Here is a 27,135-nt window from a genome sequence, read left to right on the forward strand (position 1 = left end):
TGTTACTGACACCCCCAGATCAGTTCGCATATCGCAGTGCGATCTGCAAACTCGGATCGCATGGTGTGAACACCCATGCGATCCGATTCTGCTGCGGGCCAAAAAAGGGTCCCGTGCGAATTTGCGGCGGGTGCGGCGGGTGTGGCGGGTGCGGCGAATGGCTGAACTCGAATCGCACAGAGATCGGATGTGATTTGCACTGCAGTGCGGTGCGAATCACATTCGTTCTCATAAACCGCTGCAATGTGAACCCAGCCTTAGTGACACTGGCGACGGGGGGTGATCACAGGGTTAAACCTTTATTGGGGGGGTTAGGGGGGTACATTAGAACTAAAGGGGGCTAACCCTAACTGCCCTAACAGTTATTACAGTCACAAATGACACCAATGCAAAAAAAAAAAAAAAAATGACATTGGTGTCACTGTGACTGGGGGGCAGGGGTAATTGGGGGGGGGGTGATCGGGGGGTGTGAGTGTGCCTGGCATGTTCTACTGTGTGTGTAGAGTGTTGGTGCAACTCACCGATCCGCTCTCCTCCGTGTCAGAAGGAAAAATACCGACACGGAGGAGAGAATACATCACTTCCTCTCCTGTGTTTACATTACAGGAGAGGAAGTGATGTCACGGGGGATTCCTATTCGTCGGGAGCGATCGCGTGGGGGTGGCCATGAATGAATGGCTGCCCCCTCGTCCCGGATCGCTCCCGGACGAAAACCGACCGCCGCAGGCACCGGGCCCCCGACCCGCGGGAGGCAAGGGACGTACATGTACGCCAATATGCCTGCCCGTGCCATGCTGTCGACGTACATCGTCGTGCGGCGGTCGGCAACTGGTTAAGTAGACGTATGAAGGTATTGTTGAAATCTAAAGGTATAATAATAGGGGGAGAAATTTGCTTATTGCTCTGTTTGGTCTGAGACCTGAGCCACACACCGTTAAAGTCTATGGGACATGAACATGAATAATCAAAAGTGCTAATTTTAAAGGCTTATATGCATGGTATTGTCATAAAAAGTGTTTGGGGACCTGGGGGGAGTCTATAGTATGCCTGTAAAGGGGCGTGTAATGGGGTGCATGTTTCCCATGTTTAGAACAGTCTGACAGCAAAATTACATTTCTAAAAGGAAAAAAAAGTAATTTAAAACTACTCGCGGCTATAATGAATTATCGGTCCACAATACACATAATAGTTCATTGATAAAAAACGGTATGGGGAAGGGGCGTGGCTTGGACGGGAACCAGGATGGCTGCTTGAGTCCTGAGCTCCCGCACGAAGAGGACGAATTTTGCCTTCTGGGGACAGTTATCAACCCGCAGCATCACCCGAATTATGGGGAAATCTAACAGGGGCACCCCCTGCTCCTCGTACGCTGAAAGAACCCGGTACGCAGCTGGGCAAAAACATCCCGGAGCTGTTCCGCTCTCAGCAGGCGCACAACCACGAGGCATCGCAGGCCTCCCAGACACCGCGGGCCTCCTCACCGAGCTCGCGTAGCAGCCTTGCTGACCTGCCGATGGATGAGGACGACGCTCCGGACCGTCCCTTCGGCTTGCTGGATCTCCAGAAGGACCTGCAGAAAGTGGCCATGGACATTAAACACACGCTGGCCGCCGCAGTCTTGGACTTGAAGGCGGATATACACGGTATTACTCACCGCATTGTGGAAGTAGAGCAGGCCTCAAATACCCACGCGGAGGCTATCAGGCAAGTGCAGAGGGCTTATGACGCTCAACTCCCCCACATATTTGAACTCCATCGCCAGGTAGAAGACCTCGACAATAGGGGTCGCAGGCACAATGTGAGGGTGAGGGGGGTCCCTGAAAACATAGACTCGCCTGCGCTACCAACAAGCCATATGCTCTATATTCAATGACTTACTAGGCCGCCCTGCAGACTCCCCTATAGAGATGGAGAGGCTACACCGGGCGCTGAGACCCCCTCCTCGTGAACCTGACCCCCCGAGGGACATTATATGCTGTATTGTGAATTTTCCTCTGAAAGAGGAAATCCTTCGGAAGGCGCGCGAAAGAGGCCGCGTTATCTTTAATGGAGCGGACATTAAACTGTTCCAGGACCTTTCCCCCATAACATTGCAGAACAGACCCGCGCTGCGCCCCCTGCTGGAGGTTCTGCGCACGCGAAACATCCAATACAGGTGGAAGTTTCTATTCTGCCTGTCGGCTTCCTCCAGAGGCCGTACTGCCTTGCTACGCACACCGGAAGATCTGCCTGTGTTCTGTGACCAGCTTGATATTCCCAGGGTGGACATTCCGGAGTGGTGCGCCTTCTATTTCCCATCGGAACCGTGGAAGCCGGTCTCGCATGGCCTGTCGCCTAGACCCCATAGGCAGCACTCGAGACGCCGCAGATTGGACCCAACGTCACCGGCTGTTCGTCCTTCACGTCGGGATTCATCCGGGCGCAGTCCAGGACCAGCTGCAATTCCCAGACGGGATCAACAGAATGTTTAATTGCCTTTGCTTAGGCCTACACTGGGTGGGTCGCAACTGATGAACATATACCTTTTGTGGCCTTTTTTGTTTGTTGTTGCTCCCCTTTTCTGTCCCCCCCCTGTTTCTGATTCCTCCAGGAGCTTGGCCTTGCCCCCTTCTCCAGATTCTGCAGGTCATCCCTATATGCGGGAAGCTGACGGGCCCTTCTGCGGTATGGTCTTCTGCTCGCGATTACACTGGACCCCTGCTCCTGCACCATGACCCCAGGTACTCTTTTTGTTTTAAATTTTTATTATTTTTCCTTTTTGAATCGGATGGCTCGGTCTCTCCCACACCTACCCTACACGGGAAACCAGGATTGCTTTTGCACTTTTTGTGTGTTTTTCTCTGGACTTTACACATAAGACTGTTTGAAAAAAAAAAATTTTTTTTTTTTTTTTCTTCATTTTTTATTTGCTAGTACTTTCTATGAGGGACATGCCCACATGCCCGACTAAGATGACTCCGCATCTTGCACCTGTTGTCTGTCATTTCTATGTTGATGATGTTGGGGGGGGGGGGCTGGACCCTAGCCGACCAGAAGCCGAGTGAAAGTGCTACAATCACCACCTTGTTCCTCCCAGATCCAGCACCGCCTGGCTTCACTATTCCCCGACTGGTATTTGGCTAGTACTGGCTTCCCGGTGTGGGTCGAGCCCACCCCCCCCGGTGGTATTGGAATCCCCCATGAGTATATCTCACTGTTGTGCAAGAGGTTTGGCAGGGCCCCCTTATGGGTGGGGTTGGGTTAAGCTTTGGGTACAACTCAGTTGCCGATGGGGATTCAGAATTTTTTCCAACCCTTTACTGGGGTGATCTCCTTCCCCTCCCCCGCGCGCCTGTTCTGGCGTTCCCTGGAGCTCTAGCTCTAGTCCCCAGTGGGATGGGATACCCCCCCCTGCGGACTCCACCGATTGCCGAGTTCCCGGGTTTTGTTACTAAGCTAAGGGGTCTCGATGCCCAGGTTTTAACAGGGCGATAGTGCGTTGACTCAGGAGAAGACCACAATGTTTGCAAGTGTAGGGGTCGTGTCCGGAGCTGCTCTACTTATGCTTCCCGGTAAATTCCCAATGTCGCCCGTAGCCTTTCACACAATCTCTCTGTGGGGAGGATCTGCATGTTGGTGAATGGCTCCTGGACCCTAGAGGGGGGACCTTATGGCTGAATCTATAGCTGACTTATGACCAAGCCTCATGGTTGTTGTGTTAACTGTTTATTGTACTAGTTTATACACGTTATGTTAATCCCCTGATCCACCCGGTGCAACGCATTGTTTTTCTATTGTTCTTTTGAAATTGTTGAACTGCTGCCTCTGATTCCCCTGAGTTCTTTACCTGAACTGCGGACTTATTCGACAGTATTGGAAGCACTTTCCTGTTGTCCCATTCCCTATTCTCATAACATCTAGTCCTCATAGGTGCGGAGCCGCTTGGCTTCTTTTCATTCCCCAGCTCCCACACAGCGGTACCCTCGGGCACTGGCTGACACTCCGGCCCGGTTTTTTAGGTGGGCGAGATTTTCTGCTCCCACCTCCGGTATTTCGAGGTACATACCCCTCTTTGTACCTCAATTAAGTTGATCTACTTGCCTCCTTGGTGCAAGGCCTCAGTCACTGCCACTCTCCTCTTCCTGTCATTGTTCTTCCCCCTATACCTCTCCCCCCTCTCGCTTCCTCTACCTCGCTTTCTAACTCCCCCTTCCCCCCTTGTGGGGGTGTTTTCTCTCTGCTTGGTGGTCTGTTTTTCTCTCCTTTCTCTATCTCTCCCTCCTCTCCCTTCCCTCCTTTTCCCAGGGTCCGCTCTCGCCCTGGAACCCCAGCTCACGGCGAGCCCTATTGGCCGCCTCAGAGACTACTGAACCCTCATTACTACTACGTAGGATCCTTAACCTCACTGCCCCATACAACATAGAATAACATGCAACCCGGAAAAGCTCTTCAGAACCAACTTACTCTAAAATGTGTTTCGCTCAATGTGAAAGGTTTGAACCTCCCTGAAAAAAGATCGCAGGTGCTCACAGCCTTGACTAAACACAGAGCCCATTTCCTCTTTCTTCAAGAGACCCACTTTCGTTCGGACTCTATACCCAAGTTAGCTAATCGCACATATACCTCGGCAGTACACTCTACGAATCCAGACTCCAAAACGAAAGGGGTGTCCATACTAATTTCTAAATTTGCTGACTTCCAATTATCCGACTCTTTAATTGACCCAGAAGGCAGATACCTCTTTCTTAAAGGTACGTACGCCTCCAGGCCTATTACGCTTGCCAATATTTACTCCCCCAACGCACACCAAGTCTCCTTTTTCAGGAAGGTATGTGATCTCCTATCTACATTTCAGAAAGGTATAGTCCTACTGGGCGGAGATTTTAATACCCCACTGAATCCCATCGTTGATACCTCCACAGGTATGTCTGCGCTGCCCTACAGAGCGCTGCGACAGCTCAAACTGCAATTACAGGGCCTTTCTCTCCATGACACCTGGCGCACCTTGTTCCCACATGACAGAGACTATACCTTTTATTCCCCACCGCACTTGAAATACTCCAGAATCGACTACTTCTTTCTAACGCAAACTGACCTTTCCCTCCTCACGCGAGCCTCAATTGAACCGATGTTTCTGTCGGATCACCACCCTATTACGGTGACCCTTTCTTTCCCTGACTCGATCCACAAGACAAAGACCTGGAGACTGAACCCCTCCTTGCTGAAAGACCCGGTCACATTACAACAGGTTCAATCCCGAATACAACTATATTTTGCAGAGAACTGTACTCATGACGTATCCCCCGTTACAGTATGGGAAGCCCATAAATGTGTTCTACGAGGAGAATTTATCTCCCTGGCAACGAAAGCCAAAAGGGCGCACCAAGAACGGATTAAATCCCTGACTGATACCATTAGTAGACTTGAGACGTCCCACAAACACTCAGCATCACAGGCCACACTCCAAGAGTTATTATTCACTCGATCCACACTGCTAGATGAACTGGGGAAACAAACGAGGAGGCGTTACGTTCTCAGGCAAAAAGTGTTTTACGAACACGGCAACAAGAGTGGGAGACTCTTGGCACGCACGATACAGGCCTCTAAGGCCTCGTCCACAATTCACCATATACGAGACAGACAAGGCACACTTTTCTCCAAGAACGAGGATATAGCCAAACAGTTTGAACTATTTTATTCTGACCTTTACAACCTATCGACTGAACATCCTGACCCTGACTCCTCGACTACCCGTGTTGACAAAATACAGAACTTTCTGGAACAGTACTGTCCGAAACCCATCACCAGACAACAAGCTGAAGGCTTGGACAAGCCCCTGACTGCGGAAGAATTAATCACAGCCATTGGCCAAATGAAAGTAGGAAAGAGCCCGGGTCCAGACGGCCTTCCACTTCAGTACTACAAATCCTTCCTAGAGGTCCTATCGTCTAGGATGATCACAGCCTTTAACTCCCTTGCTCTTCCCCAGACCTCTATGGGCAGGCTATTGGAGGCCCACATTGCGGTAATCCCGAAGGAGGGCAAAGACCCGACTTCAGTTTCTAGTTACAGACCCATTTCACTCTTAAACGTGGACATCAAATTGTATGCCAAGATGCTTGCCAACAGGATTCTGCCTTTCATACCCAACCTCATTTCTCCCGATCAGGTGGGTTTTATTCCAGATAGGGAGGTGAGGGAGAATACCACACGTACCCTGAACCTTCACCACTGGCTCACCTCCTCAAAAACCCAGGGATTTTTTCTATCCTTAGATGCAGAGAAGGCGTTCGACAGAGTGGCCTGGGACTACATGCGGGAAGTGCTGAAGAGAGTAGGTTTTCGGACCCGCATGTGCTCATACATAGCGGCACTTTACTCTAACCCCTCTGCGAGGTTGAAAGTGAATGGCCACCTGTCGAACGCCTTTACCATTAGCAACGGGACACGCCAGGGATGTCCTCTCTCGCCCCTCATTTTTGTCCTAACTCTAGAGCCCCTATTGATTAAACTTAGGGCGAACCCCGATATTAAGGGGATTTCCACACCACATAACGAATTTAAAATAGCGGTATTTGCCGATGATATGCTCCTATCGCTTCAATCGCCTCGTGTCTCCTTACCAAGTTTGCTGAAAGACATGGCACAATTCGGAGTCTTGTCTAATCTCAAGATCAATCTCTCCAAGTCCTATGCCCTGAATGTCTCACTCCCCCAGTCTGAGGTGCTACACTGCCAAGATTCCTTCCCTTTCCTTTGGAAACAGGACTCCATCCCGTATTTGGGCATTCATATACCCAGGAGGCTTTCTGAGCTTTACCTCCACAACTTCATACCCATTCTATCCAAAATACAGTCAGATTTGAGGGACTGGGCCAGTCTCAACGTCTCTTGGTTTGGGCGTTTAGCTCTTATAAAAATGATAGTTCTCCCGCGCTTACTCTATTTGATGCAGACAATCCCCATTCACCTCCCCCCATCCTTCTTTTCTGCGTACAAGAAAGCATGCACCGCATTCATATGGAAAAACGGTCCTGCACGCATCAGCTACTCCCGACTCACACGCCCCAAAAAAAAAGGGGGAATAGGGTTACCTGACATACATAAGTACTACCTAGCTTGTCACTTAACTAGATTGGTGGACTGGAAGGTTTACAAACGCAAGAAACCGTGGGTTATATTGGAGAACGCTTTCACCAACTCATTTTTGCATCTCATCCCTTGGACAAAACCCTCCCTATGGCCCGAGACTTGGTGACGCACCCCTTTATCTACCCTACGTTGATGACCTTTAAGAAGTCCATGGCGCCCTTTCATTTGTCCTCTTACCCAGGCCCCCTGACCCCCCTGCGAGGGAACCCTGACTTTCCCCCTGGTACATCTGGAACGTTTCTCCAAAGGGAATGGCCTCATGAGGAAGTTCTGGCACACCAACTTTTTTACAGGGGACGTTTACGTCCCTATGAGGACCTAGTAGCCTCATCGCGCACTGAAACATTCCCTTTCTGGACCTACAGACAGCTAAGACACTTCCTCGTGTCGCCAGACCCCTCGCTGCAGTGGAATAGACAGTTTACTGACTTTGAATCCTTACTCACACGCTCTTCCCCTCAAAGGCATCTGATTTCACTCATTTACACCTTACTGCAGGGTAACTGTTCTACCTACGGTGGCAATGCGTCGCGACTGTCCTGGGAAAGGGACCTTCAGGTGTCTCTCACGGATGACAACTGGGAAGACATATACACACACATTCACAAAGGTTCATTAAATGTAGCAATACAAGAAAATTGCTACAAGATTGCTACCAAATGGTACAGGACCCCGGCCCTCCTGCACCAATTCTCACCCACAATCTCCAACATCTGCTGGCGTTGCGGGAGGGCGGTGGGCTCAATGCTCCATATCTGGTGGGAGTGTGCTCTAATCCAACAATATTGGAATGAGGTGCATACCCTAACAACACAAGTCACTACACTCCCCCTAGACTTTAGCCCAGCGCAATACCTCTTACATCACTCGACCTTGCCTAAGAGACTCTACCATAAGTCCCTTGCTATGCATATGGTCAATGCTGCGAGGCTCTGCATTCCGGTACATTGGCGATCGAAAGACACACCATCCATTAGGGAGTGGCTAGTTCGGGTCTCGAAGATCGAGGAAATGGAGGAACTGATTCACATCTCCCAAGAGCGCCTGCAGAGCTTTACGGCTACCTGGGCCTGCTGGATCCATTTTAAAACCACAGAACACTACAAATCCTATTTCGTACCCCCTACCGGGTGATCCGGATCGACCTAGTGGGACACCGCACCCGCAAACCATTAGTGGGGGTTGGGGCGGAGAGCGGACCCTACCCTTTTCTCCTTCCCTTTCTCTCACCTTCCCACTTCTTTCCTTTCCTTCTCTTTCATTATTTTTCTTTTCTTCCCCTTCCTGCCTATCCCTCCCTTCTTGTCGCTGCTCGTGACTGGCCCCCTTTGCACTAATGAGTTCTTTGCTCGCCCAGGTAGCGATTTAGAAATCAGCCCCTTTTGGAACCACATCTTCCACTACTTGGGCCTGGTAGCATTATCCATACTGACACTGGTCTGTTCGCCAGTGGGGGTTAGCCTCGGGTGGCGGCTCGAGTGGGGAGAAAGCTGTAGTGGTAAGCTTAAATGCAAGATCAGCTAACTTGAATAATGTATGGTTTTACCCCAATGTCATACCTAACTGCTTCATGCTTTATAAAATGTTATGTTGACTGTACTGTAAGGCATACTGCCCTTGTAACCCTTTCAAGAATTCAAATAAAAATATATTTTTTGTGGGAAAAAAAAAAACGGTATGGGGATTTCCCCACAGGGGAACCCCGAACCAAAATTAAAAAAAAAAAAAATGCGTGGGGGTCCCCCTAAATTCCATACCAGGCCCTTCAAGTCTGGTATGGATATTAAGGGGAATCCCGCACCAAAATTTTAAAAACAAATGGTGTGGGGTCCCCCTCAAAATCCATACCAGACCTGAAGGGAACTCCGCACCAATTTTTTTTTTAAAATGGCCTGGGATCCCCCCAAATATCATTACCAGACCCTTATCCGAACACGCAAGGGGGGTGAGAGAGCGCCCCCCTCCTGAATCTTACCAGGCCACATGCCCTCAACATTGGGAGGATACTTTGAGGTAGCCCCTCAAAGCACCTTGTCCCCATGTTGATGGGGAGAAAGGCCTCATCCCCACAACCCTTGCTATGTGGTTGTGGGGGTCTGCGGGCGGGGGGCTTATCGGAATCTGGAAGCCCCCTTTAACAAGGGGACCCCCCCGTGTGAATTGGTAATGGGGTACAAATGTACCCGTACCATTTCGCAAAAAAAGTTAAAAAAAGTAAAAAAAAGACAAAAGACAGCTTTTGACAAGTCCTTTATTAAATTCTTCTTCTTTGGGATTCTTCTTTCATCTTCTTTCTTCTGGTCTTCCTTCAGTGTTGTTCCTCTTCTCCATCTTCTCCCTCATCTTCATCTTCTTCTTCCTCCACTCTTCTCCTCCCGCATCTTGCTCCGGCTTCTTCTCTGCACCGTTCGCACAATCCTCCTCTGTGGGAGTCTCTGCTTCTTCTGACAGTTCTTAAATAACAGAGAGCGGGGAGGACCTGAAGGGTCTATGGATTTTGAGGGGGACCCCCACGCCATTTTTTAAATTTTTGTGCAGGGTTCCCCTTAATATCCATACCAGACCTGAAGGGCCTGGTATGGAATTTAGGGGGACCCCCACGCATTTTTTTTTTGGTTCGGGGTTCCCCTATAGGGAAATCCCCATGCCGTTTTTATCAATTAACTTTAATGTGTATTGCGGACCAACAATTCATTATAGCCACGAGTAGTTTTAAATTACTTTTTTTTTCCTTTAGAAATACAATTTTGCTGTCAGACTATTCTAAACATGGGAAACATGAGCCCCTTTACAGGCATACTATAGACACCCCCACCCAGGTACCAAATTTAAAGGAATATTACACTTTTATTGTTTCACTTTAAGCATTATTAAAATCACTGCTTAAAAATCACCTTTAAAACTTTTTTTTGCATTGATACATGTCCCCTGGGGCACATTTTATGACAATACCATGCCTATAAGCCTTTAAAATTAGCACTTTTGATTTCTCCCATAAACTTTTAAAGGGTGTTCCGCGGCTTTCGAATTTGCTGCGAACACCCAAAATTGTTTGCTGTTCGGCGAACTGGCGAACAGCCAATGTTCGAGTCGAACATGAGTTTGACTCGAACATAAAGCTAATCCCTGGTCCTAGGAAGGTGTGAGCTCTACCATGTGGGGGCTATCAAGGACTACATCCCTACAAATCACTAAGAGTGATACTTCTGTGGTGTGCTAGCCATCGAGACCAGTACTTGTGAAATGTATCTCTAGTCATGTTTGATTTGGCAACTAGAAATTCCATGCAACTGTGATCATTGATAGTTGAGGTGAGGGAGCATAGTGTTGTTGGGACTGGGTCCTTCCAAGCCCGTGCTAGAGTTACATGTGCTGCTATTAAGATGTGTTACAATGGCAAGAAATGTAGTAGGCCAGATAGGAGGGTCTAGACTAAAGAGAGCCATTTGCGGAGTCAACACTTGTGAAACAAGAGTAATTTCAGCATTCAGCGTAGATACATTTTCCCAGAAGAGAGCAATGACAGGGCAGTCCCACCAAATATGAAAGATGTTCCCTATTGCATCGCAATTTATCCAGCATTTCCAGGAGTGAGATGGGAAGAAGTGGGCCAGTCTGTTAAGCATATAATACCATTTGTGGTATATTTTCATGAGAGTTTCCCAATAAGAGACATTTTTGGAGAAAACAGATGGCAGCCTGAGAAATTGATGCCAGACGTCTGGGGGAATTGAGATCTGCAGTTTTGATTCCCAAAATACCATACTTGAAGATTTGGATGTGGAAGCCGGTCAGGAGAAAAGATTATAAATGTAGGATATCCCCTTGGTTTTAGTGCATAATCAAGTGTAGAAGGAGAGCAAATCCTTAGATAAAGTTCCATCAGTAATGGATATTGAGGACATAATATGAAGTTCTTACTAGGGAGGTTGTATGAGGCCGAGAGTTGCTAGAAGTGTTTAAGCTGTAGTTGTAGTATGAATACCTGCTGTAGACCAATGCTGTAGTGGTAGGTTTGGTGATAGTAGATGGAGAGAGGAGTGGAAGAGACTGCAGGGCATTTATGTGTATCCCTTGGAAGGTTTGTCATATAGCTTTCCAGGTTGCGATGGTGGCATTGACATACGGTAAAAAGGGATGTAAGGTATGAAAGTCCATCCGTATCACTGCTAATAGTAGATGGGAGGAGGTAGAGAAATTGCTGTAGCTTCAATTTGGAGTCATGAGGCAGTGGAGAGTGGAACCCACCACTGTTTTGCTTGGTTTAGGATGATTGCCTTGTAATACCATTTGATGTTGGGTGTTCCAAGACCAGCAAAAGCAGTAGGAGTAGTCAATAGTGAGGACTTTAGTCGAGGTGTATGTGCTGCCCATATGAAGGTGTTGAGAGTCTATTAGCTATGTCAGCTGATAGAATTGGTAACGGCAAAGTCCTGAAGAAGTATAGGACATGTGAGAGTTGGAACATCTTGGCCAAAGCTATGCGTCCAGCCCAGGAAGCTTTAATGGATGACATAGAAGTACTTATAGATTGAAGTTTCTGAAGAAGGGAGTTGAGATTTGTGTGCAAAAACGAAGAGGATGGAGAAGTAAGTTGAATACCCAAGTATGTCATGAATGAGTTGGGTGCCCAGGAGAAGGGGGACATTTGGGATATATTCGTTTTGAGTGAAGATGATAGGAAAATTCAAATCATGAATGATTTAGAGTGATTTAGCTTATACATAGAGACCACACTAAAGTTCTCCAGGACTTGGTATAAAGTGGGCATCAAATGTAATGGGTCTGTAAGGGATATGATGATATTGTCCACATATAGACTAATTTTGTGAGCAGTATTTCCTAGCAATATTCCAGAAATGAGAGGGTTGGCGCAAATTTATTGGACTAGGGGCTCAATAACTAGGGCAATGATTAGGGGTGAGAGTGAGCACCCCAGCTGGGTGCCATTTGTGATGGGGAATGAGTCTGAGAGGTGGCCTGTGGTCCAAACCCTGTCACTGGGGGTGGTTTGGTCAATACCAAATTTCTTTAGTACTAGGTACTCCAGGTTCTCCTAGTGTACCCTATCAAACGCCTTCTCTGCATCAAGTGAGATGAGCAGAGAAGGGGTTTGGAAGTGTTCTACCCAATGAATGAGGTCTATAAAACGTCGGGTTCCATCTGAGGCCTGATGAGGAATAAATCCCACCTGGTCCGGGTGTACCAGGTGGGGCATGTGCTGAGCAAGATGAGTAGCTAATAATTTGGCATACAATTTAAGATATGTATTAAGGAGGGGTATAGGGTGATAATTGGCTGGATCATGAGGGGGCTTGCCAGGTTCATGAATAGTGGTGATGACAGCTTCAAGAGATTCCGATGGGATATTCCCAGTGACCAAAAATCTGTTGAGGGGGTTACAGATATAGGGTACAAGTTGCTCAGTGTAGGTTTTGTAGTATTCATTACTGAAGTCGCCTGGCCCTGGGGAAAGGGAACGCAAAGGGAGGGCCCTGATAGCAGCTAGGAGTTCCTGGTGTGACTAGGGTTGCGCCAAAGCTTCTAATTACATGCGAGTCAGAGAAGGGGGATGCAGAGGAGAAAGGAAATCATGTATTGATGATTGACTAAGTTTAGGTTCTATAGGGGAGAGGTGTAGGTTGTATAGTTTGGAGTAGAAAGTGCAAAACAGTTAGCAATGTCCTTTGGGTTGATAAGTCTTTGGCCTCGGGAGTCCAGAAGATATTGGATTTTGGACTGTGCTACCCTGCGTTTATATTGTTGAGCTAGGCCTTTGCATGCTTTGTTACCCTGGGAGTACCATGTGAGTCTAAGATTTTTCAGGTAAAAATCAAAATCATTTTGTAAGTAGGAGCTGAATTTGATCCAAAATTTATAGAGTTTAGTGAGAATAGTATCTGAAGGGGCCAACTTATGGTGTGCTTCTAAGGATTTTATGTTGGCCAGGAATGTAATAATATTTTCTTCTCCTGGGTAGAGATGGACAAACTTCCGACGGGACGTTTCGCAAACGCGAACCGCGAATGCGGCCAAAAGTTTGCGTACCTCAAAGTTTGCGGTGGGCCCCATTGACTTCAATGGCAGGCGAACCTTAAAAACCTACAGGTCATATTTTCAGCCACAATACTTACTATCTGTGCACACATAGCCCCACCACATGGCCACTGACATAACAAATGTATGAAGTGAATCTGGGATCCACAACTACAAGCATTCAGGAGCGCATGAAGGCAATGGAGGAGAGAAAAGGTCAGGGTAGGCTATGAAGAGGGTGCAGGAGATGATCACCAGCACCGTGATAGATAGCACTGACACCAGCATCGTGATAGAGAGCACTGACACCAGCACCGAGATAGAGAGCACTGACACCAGCACCGAGAGAGAGCACGGACACCAGCACCTAGAGAGAGCACGGACACCAGCACCGAGATAGAGAGCACGGACACCAGCACCAGCACTGAGATAGAGAGAGAGCACTGACACCAGCACTGTAATAGAGTGCACTGACACCAGCACCGTGATAGAGAGCACTGACACCAGCACCGAGATATAGAGCACTGACACCAGCACCGAGATATAGAGCACTGACACCAGCACCGTAATATAGAGCACTGACACCATCACCGTGATTTAGAGCACTGACACCAGCACCGTGATATAGAGCACTGACACCAGCACCGTAATATAGAGCACTGACACCAGCACCGTAATATAGAGCACTGGCACCAGCACCAAGATAGAGAGCACTGGCACCAGCACCGAGATAGAGAGCACTGACACCAGCACCAAGATAGAGAGCACTGACACCAGCACCGTGATAGATCGCACTGACACCAGCACCATGATATAGAGGACTGACACCAGCACCGAGATAGAGAGCACTGACACCAGCACCCGAGATAGAGAGCACTGACAGTAGCACTGATACCAGCAACTCGCTGCTGGGCCCCAAAAATATGACACCGCTCAACCTCTTCAAACAGGAGGGTACGGGCATATAGTACGGTGTGCTTTTTATTGTACAAGGAAGTGAGCCAAATGTACAAAGAAGGTCTGTGTGCTCGATTAAATAAATTGTTTATAGAGATATACATGGTCTACTGGTCACATGTGTTGAATTCCTCCGAGATCCATGCCTCATTCATTTTTATGAATGTGAGGTAGTCAACACTGTCGTGAGCTAGGCGAGTGCGCTTATCGGTCACGATCCCCCCTGCTGCGCTGAACGTCCTTTCGGACAGGACACTGGACGAGGGGCAAGCCAACAGTTCCATTGAAAATTGGGCAAGCTCTGGTCAGAGGTCAAGCCTGCCCACCCAGTAGTCCAGGGGTTCATCACTCCTCAGAGCGTCCACATCATCACCTTCCCCACCGCTATAATTAGAGATATTGGAGTAGGCAGCAACAGCGGGAACCAACCTCCTCCTTGGGCTGATCTGGGTACTGTCGTCAGACTGCTGAGTGGCGGTTGTTGCTACCTCCTCTTCCTGATCCAATGCCAAGAGTGGCTGCGCATCAGAAATGTTTTGATATGGATCGGAAAATAATTACTGTGACTCAAGTGGAAGGTATATGGTGGTGGTGGTGTTGGTGGTAGTGTCTTTGGGGGTGCGCATAGCAGAGAGTGAAGAGGGTGCAGATCGAGAGGATGAGGAGGGTGCAGACGAGTAAGGCTGAGTGAGCCACTCAACCAAGTCTGGTGCGTCCTTTGACGTAATCGCACACACCTTCTGCAATTTGCCACTTTGGCTCAAGCCTGTTGCTCCTTCCCTACCCCTACCACCCCTGCAGAAGGGCCTGCCTCTTCCTCTGCCTGTCATTTTTAAATGACCCTCTGATAAAAGTCTCAGTATGTGCAGTATGTATGTAGAAGGAGGTATTTAACACCCCGCTTCAATCTGTCGTTTTTGGGGGCCACTGGTCTATCACACCAGTTATAATACTTTTTTTATTGCGTTTGTCACTCTTTGTAGTATCACTGCAGAACCGCTCAGCAGTCACAATGCTGCACAGTGGAAATTAACTATACTATGCTTTCTATATGTGCAAGTATTTTATACGTGTATTGCACACCTATATACTGCACACCAAATAGTACACCTATACCAGTCCTTAAAAGGACCTTTGTGGACCTAGTAGCTAGTGATTTGCCGACAGTCCCTCAGTCCCTACACTGATAAAAGCAGCTGCAGAAACGAGCAGTAATCTGCAGCACAGCAGTGCACCAGCACCCTATATATTGTACACCTATACCAGTCCTTAAAGAGGAGAGCCAGTTTAAAAAAAAAAGTTTTTAAAAGTCAGCAGCTGCAAACACTGTAGCTGCTGACTTTTAATAAGCAGACTTACCTGTCCAGGGTGCCCGCGATGTCAGCCACCCGAGGCTGACCCGCCCCTCGGCTCTCGGGTCCCAGTGCCGCCATTTTAACTAAGGGAAACAGGCAGTGGAGCCTTGCGGCTTCACTGCCCGTTTCCTACTGCGCATGCGCGAGTCGCACAGCGCTTTGTGAATGGGGCGCGCTGGGTTCTGGGACACACAGTTCCCAGAACACACAGCGCCCCATTACCCAGAAGATGCCGCACGGAGGAGAGAAGACCGAAGATCACCGCGGAGAAGGAAGAGGCAGATTAGGATGATGTGCTTAGCCACAGGCATTTCTGGTAAGTTAAAAAAAATATTTTTTTTTCAGATTTTTTTCTAAATTTTAATGTATTTTTGTTTTTCAGGGTGGCCCTCCACTTTAAAAAGACCTTTGTGGACCTAGTAGCTAGTGATTTGCAGACTGACCCTCAGTCCCTACACTGATAAAAGACTGCTGCAGAATAGGGTAGCGGTCAGCAGCAGTGCACCAGCACCCTATATATTGTACACCTAAACCAGTCCTTAAAAGGACCTTTGTGGACCTAGTAGCAATAGCTAGCTAGTGATTAAACTGACTGTCCCTGCTCCACACAGTGTCCTGTTCCTACACTGACAAAAGCCAGCTGAAATCACCAGCACAGCAGTGCACTGAATCCTATATACTGTACTACACCCATACCAGTCCTTAAAAGGACTTTTCTGGACCTAATAGCTAGTGATTTGTGTCACTACAGTCTCTCCCTGCTGCACACAGCGTCCTGTCCCTACAGTGACATAAGACAGAATGTAAAATTGCCGCCAGATCAGATCTATTTATAAGGTAGGGGGTATGTCCAATTGTCCATGTGCTGAAATGTCTCAATTGGCTGTCCTGTACCCCATGATGGATGTGTCATCATGGGTCAAAGTTCTTTCACACTGTAAACACATATGTCTGCCGGGAGAACAGCAGCAATAGTCCGCCGGTTTGGCGAATCGCGAACACGCAAAATTCGCCCCGAACCGACCGTCAGGCGAACAGTTCGGCCATCCCTACTCCTGGGATCCAAACTTCAATAGTACCCCCCGAATGACAGATTTGTGGGCATTCCAGAGAGAGCTAAAGTTAGCAACAGAGCCAGAATTGAGGTTAAACGTATCACTAATCACAAAACTGATCTGTTCTTTAATCTCCTCAGCACTGAGCAGGGAGGTATTCATTCACCACAATTTATGTGGTGTAATGGGGGATGTAGAGAAGAGGGTGATGTATACAGGTGTGTGGTCAGACCACAAAATCATTCCACTGGAGGAGGTGGAGACATGCTGTAGCACTTGGGAGGTTAGGAACAGATCAATCCTTGAATAGGTCTTTTGAGACTTAGAGAAAAAGGAGTAATCCCTCTCTGTGCCATTTTGACATCTCCTGGAGTCATAAAGATCTTCCATCAGCAGAGTGGAAGAAAGGGCAGTGGACCTCCTTCGCTTTGAGCTGGAAGTGTCCAAGGTAGGATCAATCACTTAGTTGAAATTGCCACACAGTATGATTTGGTATTTGTGGTAATGTTGTATTTTGCGCATGATGGTTTTGTAGAAAGATTTTTGGTGGGTATTTGGTGCGTATTTATTAATTATTATCAAGGGCTTGTCGTTGAAAGAAGCCAAAAGAATTAAGAACCCGCCTGAAGGGTCTTGTTCTATATGTGGTAGGGTAAAAGATACTGAGCAGCGGACTGCAATCATAACCCCTCTTTCTTTTTTATTGGCTTGAAAATGGTAGATGTGAGGGAAAAGCTTGTGGGAGTAGTGAGGTGACTTGTTCAAGGAGAAATGTGTTTCTTGAACACATAGTATGTCAGTGCGTTGGGAAATAGCCCCCGCCATAAGATGGAACGCTTGAGTGGGCTATTTAAGCCTTTGGCGTTGAGGGATGTAATTTTGAGGGGGAAAAGCTAGAGAATATGAAGTTATCAAAATGGCACAGCGAAGGTATACAGTCTTGAAAAAATTGAAGGGTGCACTATATGAACTAAAAGATCAAAGTTATAGGTACAATGCTTGCAAATAATCAAAACGTTCAAAGAGTGAGGTCCACAATGTACGTAAGGACAGTTAGGAAAGAGGTTTGCTGGTTCTGGTAAGTGACCAATAGCTTTTTGGGGAACCCCCATCTCTATGTGATCTTGTGTTCCAGGAGTGTTGAGGTGACTGGTGCAAATGCTTTAAGCACGTGATAGGTGTCTGCTGAAATTCATTATATAGAGAGATTTCGACAAATGGTTCTGGAAGCGTGAGCATGGATCTAGCAGCTCTCATAATGTGTAACTTGGCTTGAAAAAATGAATTCTGGCCGGGATGTCCCTGGGGAGGGACGTCGGCAGGTGAGGTGGCTTGTGGATTCTATGGGCCCTGGAAATCAACAAATCCTGTGCTGTGAGTGATGGCAGGATTTTGCGGAAACAGTTGGTGTAGATATGGAACTATTTCAGCAGGAGTGATGGCTTCCGGGACTCCGGGACCTGATTTTTATATTGCTTTGTCTGGAGCGATCCTCCAGGTCGGAAACTTTCAGACGGAGTTGTTGTACAGCTTCAGAGTTCATCTTGGATGTCCACTACAGTATTATGAGCTGTGGTGGCTGATGAAATGTGCTGTTTAATGCGTTCAGTGCGTTCCTCCAAGAATTCAATCCTGGTATGCAAGTGATTATTGAAGACTCTAAATTCTTTCTGCATGTCAGCTTGTAAGGAGAGCAACATTGCTTTCAGAGTGTTCTGAAGCAGGGTTGTCAGAAGTTGTGAAAGCTGCCAGTGATTGTGTAGGATGAGCATCATTCGTGGGACTACAGATCTTGTTTTGTTTTTCAACAGGAAAAGGTGTATTGGGGGAGTGAGCTGGAGATATGGCTGATCTCTTACCTCTGTCTGTGGGAGTTGTGTCAGGAGGGAGCTGCTGCTCATGAGTCTCCTCCATGTCTGAGGCTGGGTTAGAGTCCCCATTGGGTTCAGGCACAAGCTGTGAAGGTGGCGGTGGATAGTTTCGGTCCTCTTCGGTTGGAGGCTGTGCGGGGCACATATGGTAATCCAGGAGCCAGGGCGATCCCTTAGGTTGGGTACGCTTGCGGGACATAATCCAGAAGTTTGAGTTGTGTGGCTCTCTGTTCATGCGGCCATCTTCTTCCACGGCAAGGCCACACCCCACTACATTGTTTTTTTATTGTTAATTTCCATCCACAAAATTGGATCAAAGGATTCTTAGATGCTGATTGCGGAGTGTATGTTAAGTTAACAAAATCCCGCAATCAGTTTGCAAAATGCAGCACAATTTGCAAAATGAGATCACCAAATAACGGATGCGTTACATCAGAGGGGGGCTGGGTCACCCATACGTCATTGGGGAACCCCTGGCTTCCCTCACCAACGTCAGAGGAGGCGGGGTCAGGTGACGGGTGGCCCCGCCATCCTTATTTAAGAAACGTCAGCGCTGGGATCCCCGCAGTGTCTCCTCAGTGGAGACAGAAGATGGATGCATGGATGGACTGTGCTGGACTGAAAACCACCCGTTGCTGGATCAGATCAGCCATCGCTGGACCCCGGAGAGATGATCATCCATCGCTGGATAGCAAGAGTGGATTAGCACCACTGGAATCTTTTTTTAATTTTTTTTTTATTTTTAATAAAGGAATTTTTCAAAAGTGTGTTTGTCTTATTTAACCATTTTTTACACTTTCTTTGTGAAATGATAGGGGTACTTTTTTACCCCTTACCATTTCAAACAGGGCGGTCCGGGATCTGGGGGTCCCCTTGTTAAAGGGGGCTTCCAGATTCTGATAAGCCCCCCACCCGCAGACCCCCACAACCACCGGCCAGGGTTGTGGGGATGAGGCCCCTGTCCCCATCAACATGGGGACATGGTGCTTTGAGGGGTCACAGACCCCCAAAGCATCCTTCCAATGTTGAGGGCATGTGGCCTGGTACGGTTCAGGAGGGGGGGCGCTCTCTCGTCCCCCCCTCTTTTCCTGCAGCCTGCCAGGTTGCGTGCTCTGATAAAGGGTCTGGTATGGATTTTTAGAGGACCCCACGTCAATGTATTTTTTTTATTTGACGAGGGGTTCCCCTTAATATCCATACTAGACCCGAAGGGCCTGGTAATTGAATTTAGGGGAACCCCACGCTTTTTTTTTTATCAATGAATGAATTGTCGGCTCCCGTGATACAGAGAACACTCATTGAGTCTTGGCCGCAACCGGAAGTGACGAACAAGACACCTGGCTCCTCCCTGATGCATTGAGTCACAGACACGTGACTTTTTCAAAGGGATCCTTTGAAAAAGCCACGAGTCTGTGACGCAACGCGTCAAGGAGGAGCCAGGTGTCTTGTTCGTCATTTCCGGTCGCGGCCAAGACTGGAAGATTCTGTGTTTACAAGCGCAAGATTTTTATTCAAATGTAAGTGTGGATTTTATATTTTGATTAAATATTTTGGAATACTACACATGAGAGTCCCCCTTTCTTCCCCCATGATCTGTTATATTACGCTTTGAATGTATGGATAGACGGATTTTTGAAGAAAAGCCAGCATCTTTCCTTACAAGCGCTTCCGACCCCGAAGGTCTTGAATTGAGGTGAGAGGCTGGGGAAAACGGGGGGAGGGGGGGCACTTGAGCACTGAAGGTGGAGTGTGATAATTGCGGTGCCTGCTTGCACGTTTCAATACACTGCATGATTAATTTTGAACTGTCACTAATAGATATCAATCTATTGAACTGGATATTCTGGAACACTGGAGCTTTGATGGAGTTTGTTTGTTATTTGCACTGTGATAGTGTCACTAATTTTGCGTAATTTGCACATTCCATGATCATGGATTTATATCGCATAATATATGTGATTTTGCACCTTAGTTAGTATATTATTATTGTTGCACTATTTATTGTGATGCACATTTATTTATTTATGTACTATTTATAGATTTTTTCACTGATTTATTGATTAGGTGGTTCACAATTATATTAGATTTTTTTAAATAGGTAGCGCTACATAACTTTCTTATAATGGTCTAGTATGCATCACATACTAGCTCATTATGTGCCACTTACCTGCAAACGAAGCCCATAATGTCCCTGCTGGTGGCTGCATCAATCTTCACCCCTTTTCCTTCCGGCACCACAGGCTCTTGCTCTTTGACTGGCTGAAGTCTCATGAAATCACTCCCCCGTATGCGAGTGGGAGCCGTTAGTCACGGCACTTGCTTGTGAAGAAACAGCACATGGAGGGCCGTTTTCCTTATAGTGCATGTGCCGATGACATTGACGCACTACAAGGTAAATATCTCCTAAACTGCAAATGTTTAGCAGATATTTACAGTACCTATAGGTAAGCCTTATTATAGGCTTACCTATAGGTACAACTTCCGCATTGGGGTATACAATCACCTTAAAGTATGCTATTTACAAAAATGTTGTGTTTAAAAAACCGCTGCGAAAATATGATATAAAAATAAGCAACTTGCATCATTTTATTCTCTAGGACCTTTGCTTAAAAATATATAATGTTTAGGTTGTTTTAAGTAGTTTTCTAGCAAAAAAATAAAATAAAAATAAATAATAATATAAATATATATATATATGTGTGTCTGTGTGTGTGTGTGTTTTTTACATGTACAGTAAGGGCCGGTTCACACAGGGGGCGACACGAGGCGACACGACTTGCCGTGCCGCGACCTGCCGCGACCTCAGCGGCGACTTGCAAATGACTTCTGTATAGAAGTCAATGCAAGTCGCCCCGAGGTCGCCCAAAAGTAGTACAGGAACCTTTTTTCTAAGTCAGAGCGACTCGAGTCGCTCCTCTTAGAACGGTTCCGTAGTACAGAACGGGGGCGACTTGTCAGGTCGCGGCACGGCAAGTCGTGTCGCCTCGCGTCGCCCCCTGTGTGAACGGAGCCTAAGAGAGGAATGTCAGAATTTGCCAGGACAGGAAGTGATTAAGTAATGATGTAATAGATTAGGATGTACAACAAAGACCAGATGACAAACACAGTGAACTGGTTTTCAATGCAGATACTGAGGGTTGTATTAAAACACATGCACCCAATAATAGTATAGTGCATTAAAATAGGCTTGTACATAAATAATGACAATGAAATGAGATCAAACATTTCCCCTGAATCAGCAAAGCCTATTAAACTTAATGACAAAAAAAATGCCTGGTGAATATAGCGAATGTAGCTATAAGCATCACAGCAAAAACAGCAAAAACATAACACTTGAATGAGTTAATTGTTCTGTGCAGCAACTGTTTCTGTAAATTACAGCATGTGTGTTTTTTTAATTACATTAGCATAGAATGAACACCACACAGTAAAACAGACATGAGAGTAATTTACAGACAGGTAATGTTTCACAATGGTTTAGAAAACATTCTAAAATACATGCATAGTATTATTGTACAATAAAAGATGGAAAAGCAAACGGGGATCTTAGTAAGTGTCACACTCCAAGCCATGCAAGATTTATAAAAAAAAAAAAAAAGTCACTCTTGCATACATACTGGAATTGCATCTGGAGCCAGCTAAAAGCAAAACAAACATGAACATTATGAACATTACAAAAAAAAAAAAAGCGCACACATGACACAATACACAAATTTCAACATGAGTTAAACATAGAATACAACATGATTTCCAGAGACAGAGTGTGCAGTGGCAGAGTGGTGTACCTGGTGCTCTTGTCACTGTGGTTTAAACACACTTAGGGTAGGTCTGCTCAAGAAGCATAAACTAGGATTGTAGCAATAAAGTAATACTAGACTTTCCGTTTTGAAGCACTTTTAGCAGCTGATTTAATCACTCGCAGCTCTTCAACCTTTTAATCCTTGCCTATGTTTCAATTTAAGCTGATGCCATAAGCTCTGCTTCTAGTTTCAGTGTGACTCCTTTCTCTTGCAGCATCTTATAGAGCCACCTTTTCATGCAGGGACTGGAGCTGTGTCTCTCTACACTGTGTGCATCAATAGAAACATACCTGTACATTCCCATAGTGTAGGATGGCAAAGTGATCACCAGCTCCCCCATTCTTCCTCCCCTTTCCATTCTATGTCTCTTCTGCAATACAAACTTCTATTTTCCTGCTCACAAACCCCTTTAGAATCTACACTATACTGTACACATGCATAGAAGTTATACAACCCATGCCGTCTTTTCAAAACCCATAAGAAACTTAAAAGAGTGGCGTCAGTAAAAGATCAAGTAGTCTTGAGTCAGCCCCTTTTTGTTGGTTTTATTCTTGTTGAGGGATGGTAGAGGTGTAGCTTTATGTTTATACCAAGCATGTTTACATTCAAAGACCAAGCAAAGATGTAATTGGTAGGCATGTGCAGAATGAAAAATGTGTTTAATTTTGTTTCGATTCATTATGTATATAAATTTGTTTAGTTAAATTTGTTTAATCCGTTTAATTTGTTTTTGCAGTTAGTTTTATTTCTTTTTATTCAAATCGATTCTAATTTTCAAAATTTGAATAGTTTTCAAATTAGGAAAGTTTTCAAATTGTAAAAGTTTTCCAATTTCCAAAGAAAATAAAATAGAAAAGAAGATAAAGGAATACAATAAAAAAAATATAAAAGAATATAAAATAAAAGAATATAACAGAAAATAAAAGAATAGATTATAATATAATAGAATATAAATTATTTAAACCATTTTCTGAAATTTGAACAGAAAAGAATAGATTACAAAAGAATAGCATTCAAAAAACAATAGAATAGAATGGACATAACCATTTACCAAAATTCTAATAGAATCAATTCAAATAGAATAGAAAAGAACAGAATAAAATAGAAAATAACTGAATAGTATAGAAACAAATCTTTCTATGCTAATCTATTGTTTTCTATTCAAATTGGAATTGTTTCTATTTGGATTTTGGGAAATGGTTATATTGTTTCTATTCTATAGTTTTTTTTTATTATATTCTTTTCTATTCCATTATAGTATATTATATTCAATTTTTTTTTTCATTTCTATTGTATTCTTTTTTATATATTAAAATTCCAATTTATTCTATTTGAAATTCAAACTCCAGAAGATGGTTAAATTCTTTCTATTTTATTTTATTCTATTCTTTTTCTATTCTATTCTATTTTTTATATTATATTGCTTTATTTTCTATTCTATTTTATTCTCTTTGGAAATTGGAAAACAAATTGAAAACTTTTCAAATTCGAAGAATATTAGAATCAATTCAAATAAAATTTCATAATTTTTTTTTTTTTTCATTATTTCAAATTCATTTAAATCTGGTACTATTGTAATTCAGAAATTCGGATACATCCAAATTTCCAAAAACTGAAAATTTGTCCGAATTTAAATTCGGAACTAGTAATTGGAACCATTGTACATGAGGGTACTATTATTACACGGAAAGCCCTCTTTTTTCTTGGTTAAAGCACTAGCTGCCTTTCTCCATTTGAGGTGTCTGCAATAGCCTGCATATATACATATGTTTTACATATAAGCACAGGTTCCAAAATAATTAAGCCTACCAATATTGACATTTCATATTATGGTGGAAAAGAAACATGATTTACTAGAAAACATTTTACTTTTTGAGTTAGGTAGTGAAGTGGTAAACTCTTTATTGGCTCGCCAATTAATCAAGAGTGAGCTAAAACACACTTATAAGATAACTTATTCATGCATTTATCATCCAGCATTACTTCATACATACACGGCCCTATCAGATTTGATTGGTTAAGAACCTTGTTTTTATCAACTGTGATTGTTTAAGAACAGAAAACTACTAATTTCCTGTAGGGTATAGTAGGGGCAATACCATCTGTAACTTCATGCCAGGATTACTGTAGGGTGTAGTACATGCCTGAAGGCAGTTGATGCCAAGAATACGAGGCAGAGACCCTCAACTGTCCAAAAGACTCAACAGTAGAGAAATGTTTTCTTTGTAACTTTTTCTATTTTATTATAGCCAAGAAAAGTAATCTAAAAATGTTAGGTACTCCAGGTCTCATTCCAGTATGTATCACAAATTAAGAGCATTCCTTATTTAGGATAGTGGTTAAGTCCATACAAATCACTGCTTTATGTCTCAATGGCTAGGTGCACATTAAAGTGGATGTAAACCCTCACATATACCCAGTGAAGTGAACAGCCTCAGATGATACACAGAGATGAAACAAATCTCCCTATTTATGTTTTATTTGTACAGTACATATGCAACCTTCAGTTTTCTACACTGTTTAGAAAGCGAACATCATGTTAGAAAGGTTTCTTCCTGTTCCACCACTGGGTGTGGAGCCTTGGCATACACTCTGACAGCTGATTGGAGGAAAGGTACACCCCCCCTCCACATAGGTAGAGGAATTAAGACGCATGCAGAGCTGTGCTGTGAATAGACATACTCTCTGCCAATCTATCTCTATGCACCCACACAACATAAATTTCCAGCTGCTTTTATTTCCTGTGTCGGAGAACTTGTCTGAAGTTATCATGCTGATAACAGAGGAATAGAGCAGCAGAAAGACACATGACTTAGTGCTTTTGAGAGAGATAAGTAAACACTGCAGATATATGTTGCTTGGTTAGATTTCCTGAGTTTGCATTTGCATCCACTTTCATTTATAGAGATCTGTGATTTTTGCAGGGAGTCATAATTTCCTGTATGAAACATCTCTATGCATGCTTCAGCTTTCACTCTTCACTCCACCATGCCATATACCCTGCATGTCACTTGTGTACATTCACTGTCAGTTTCAGTAATAGAACAACATTGAGCTGGGAGCTGGTTGCAGCAGTAATAGCCAGTCAGTAAATGTAAAGGGTACTAAGATAGGATATTAAAAAATCCTACTGCGGGATCCCAATGTGCGAGTCCTGCAATCAACGTTGTGACACGAGACAACGTATGGCTGATTGTGTTGTCCCATATGTTCAAATTAGGTTGCTTGGATTTCCTTATGATTAGAACAGACTTGGAGCCTCGCCACTTACTTGGGCATCACAACTATTGAATGTAGTTTAGTGTTTTTACAGAAAGTACTCTATAGACCTGGGGTCATTAAAAGTCATCATGTTTGGCCCAATAAAAAAAGTTGTTTTTGCACAAATCCTTAAAATCCTTCATAGTTTAAACATAAGCAAAGCAAAGAAAATGACACAGCCTCTTCTACTGGCAATAACCCTGCATGCACTGACAAACTCAGTGGTAACAGCAGATAACCTTCCTACGAAAACATTAACTGTAGCAATTGTCTATCAACCAGAAGGAAATGTATCCTCCAATAATCTAATGCAAAAATTGATCAGTAAGCCGATCTTCTACTGGAGAGTTCAAAAGCAATCATAGAGGGGAAAAAAAGAGGAGTAGGTGTTTCCAAGGCTAGGTGAAAGCATCATAGCAGTACCAGGTCCCCTGTCCACTTGTAGGACCTGGCCTTTGAAGCTGGCATCTGCTGATGCTATGACATCCACACATTAAATCTTGGTGAATGTGCAAATCAAAAAACACGCAGCTTAGCTGCCATACATACCTGGGAAAATATTTGCCTGGTGCTGAAAGGCCCAGAACACATTTACTGCCCTGGAGATGTAGGTAGTTACAGGTAACAAACATTTTATTAGACATGTGCATTCGTTTTCGTCCGAATTTCAGCTATTTTCGTTTTCGTTTTGACAAACGATAAGGAAAGCACAGAATCCGAAAAACAAAAGATCCGACATAAATAAATGCTTTATTTTCCTTTTCATTGTTACAACAGTTCGATATAGAATAGGAGATTCGACGTGACTCTGACAATAACAATCTGTCTATAGAACCTGTGGTCGAATGTGCCTAACCTTACCTCTATTAGTCCAAGATTATATAGAGAAAATATTCGACAGAGAAAAAAGATTTGACAGAGAGAAAAGATTCTGCAAGTCACTGTCCTAAAAAGTGTTTGGGGACCCGGGTCCTGCCCCAGGGGACATGGATCAATGCAAAAAAAAAGTTTCAAAAACTGCAGTTTTTTCGGGAGCAGTGATTTTAATAATGATTAAAGTGAAACAATAAAAGTGTAATATTCCTTTAAATTTCGTACGGGGGGGGGGGGGGGGGGTGTCTATAGTATGCCTGTGAAGGGGCGCATGTTTCTGGTGCTTAGAACTGTCCCTGCACAAAGTGTCATTTATGCAGGAAAAAAAGTCCTTTAAAATCACTCGCAGTTATTATGAATTGTCGGCTCCGTAATACAGAGTACACTCATTGAAAGTTATTGATAAAAAAAATAAATAAATAAAAAGCGTGGGGGTCCCCCAAATTCAATTACCAGGCCCTTCAGGTCTGGTATGGATATTAAGGGGAACCCCGTGTCAAATTAAAAACAAATTGATGTGGGGGTCCCCCTAAAAATCCATACCAGACCCTTTATCCGAGCATGCAACCTGGCAGGCCGCAGGAAAAGAGGGGGGACGAGAGAGCGGCCCCCCTCCCTCCTGAACCATACCAGGCCACATGCCCTCAACATTGGGAGGATGCTTTGGGGGTCTGTGACCCCTCAAAGCACCATGTCCCCATGTTGATGGGGACAAGGGCCTCATCCCCACAACCCTGGCTGGTGGCTGTGGGGGTCTGCGGGTGGGGGCTTATCAGAATCTGGAAGCCCCCTTTAA

General features: G+C 45.0%; 1 protein-coding gene across 1 annotated transcript in view; it reads right to left on the reverse strand.

The window, feature by feature from the left end:
* Nucleotides 1-27,135, reverse strand: part of PCDH15 (protocadherin related 15) — a 1,670,337-nt gene that overhangs the window by 762,138 nt on the left and 881,064 nt on the right. The window contains exon 13 of the mRNA XM_077454160.1: nt 22,023-22,043. Coding sequence (XP_077310286.1) covers nt 22,023-22,043 — 21 coding nt within the window. The remainder of the gene's footprint in view (nt 1-22,022; nt 22,044-27,135) is intronic.

The sequence above is a fragment of the Lithobates pipiens genome, unplaced genomic scaffold (genome assembly GCF_037356315.1).
Source record: "Lithobates pipiens isolate NorthernLeopardFrog02 unplaced genomic scaffold, aLitPip1_a1.2 Scaffold_25, whole genome shotgun sequence".
Taxonomy (NCBI): Eukaryota; Metazoa; Chordata; class Amphibia; order Anura; family Ranidae; genus Lithobates; species Lithobates pipiens.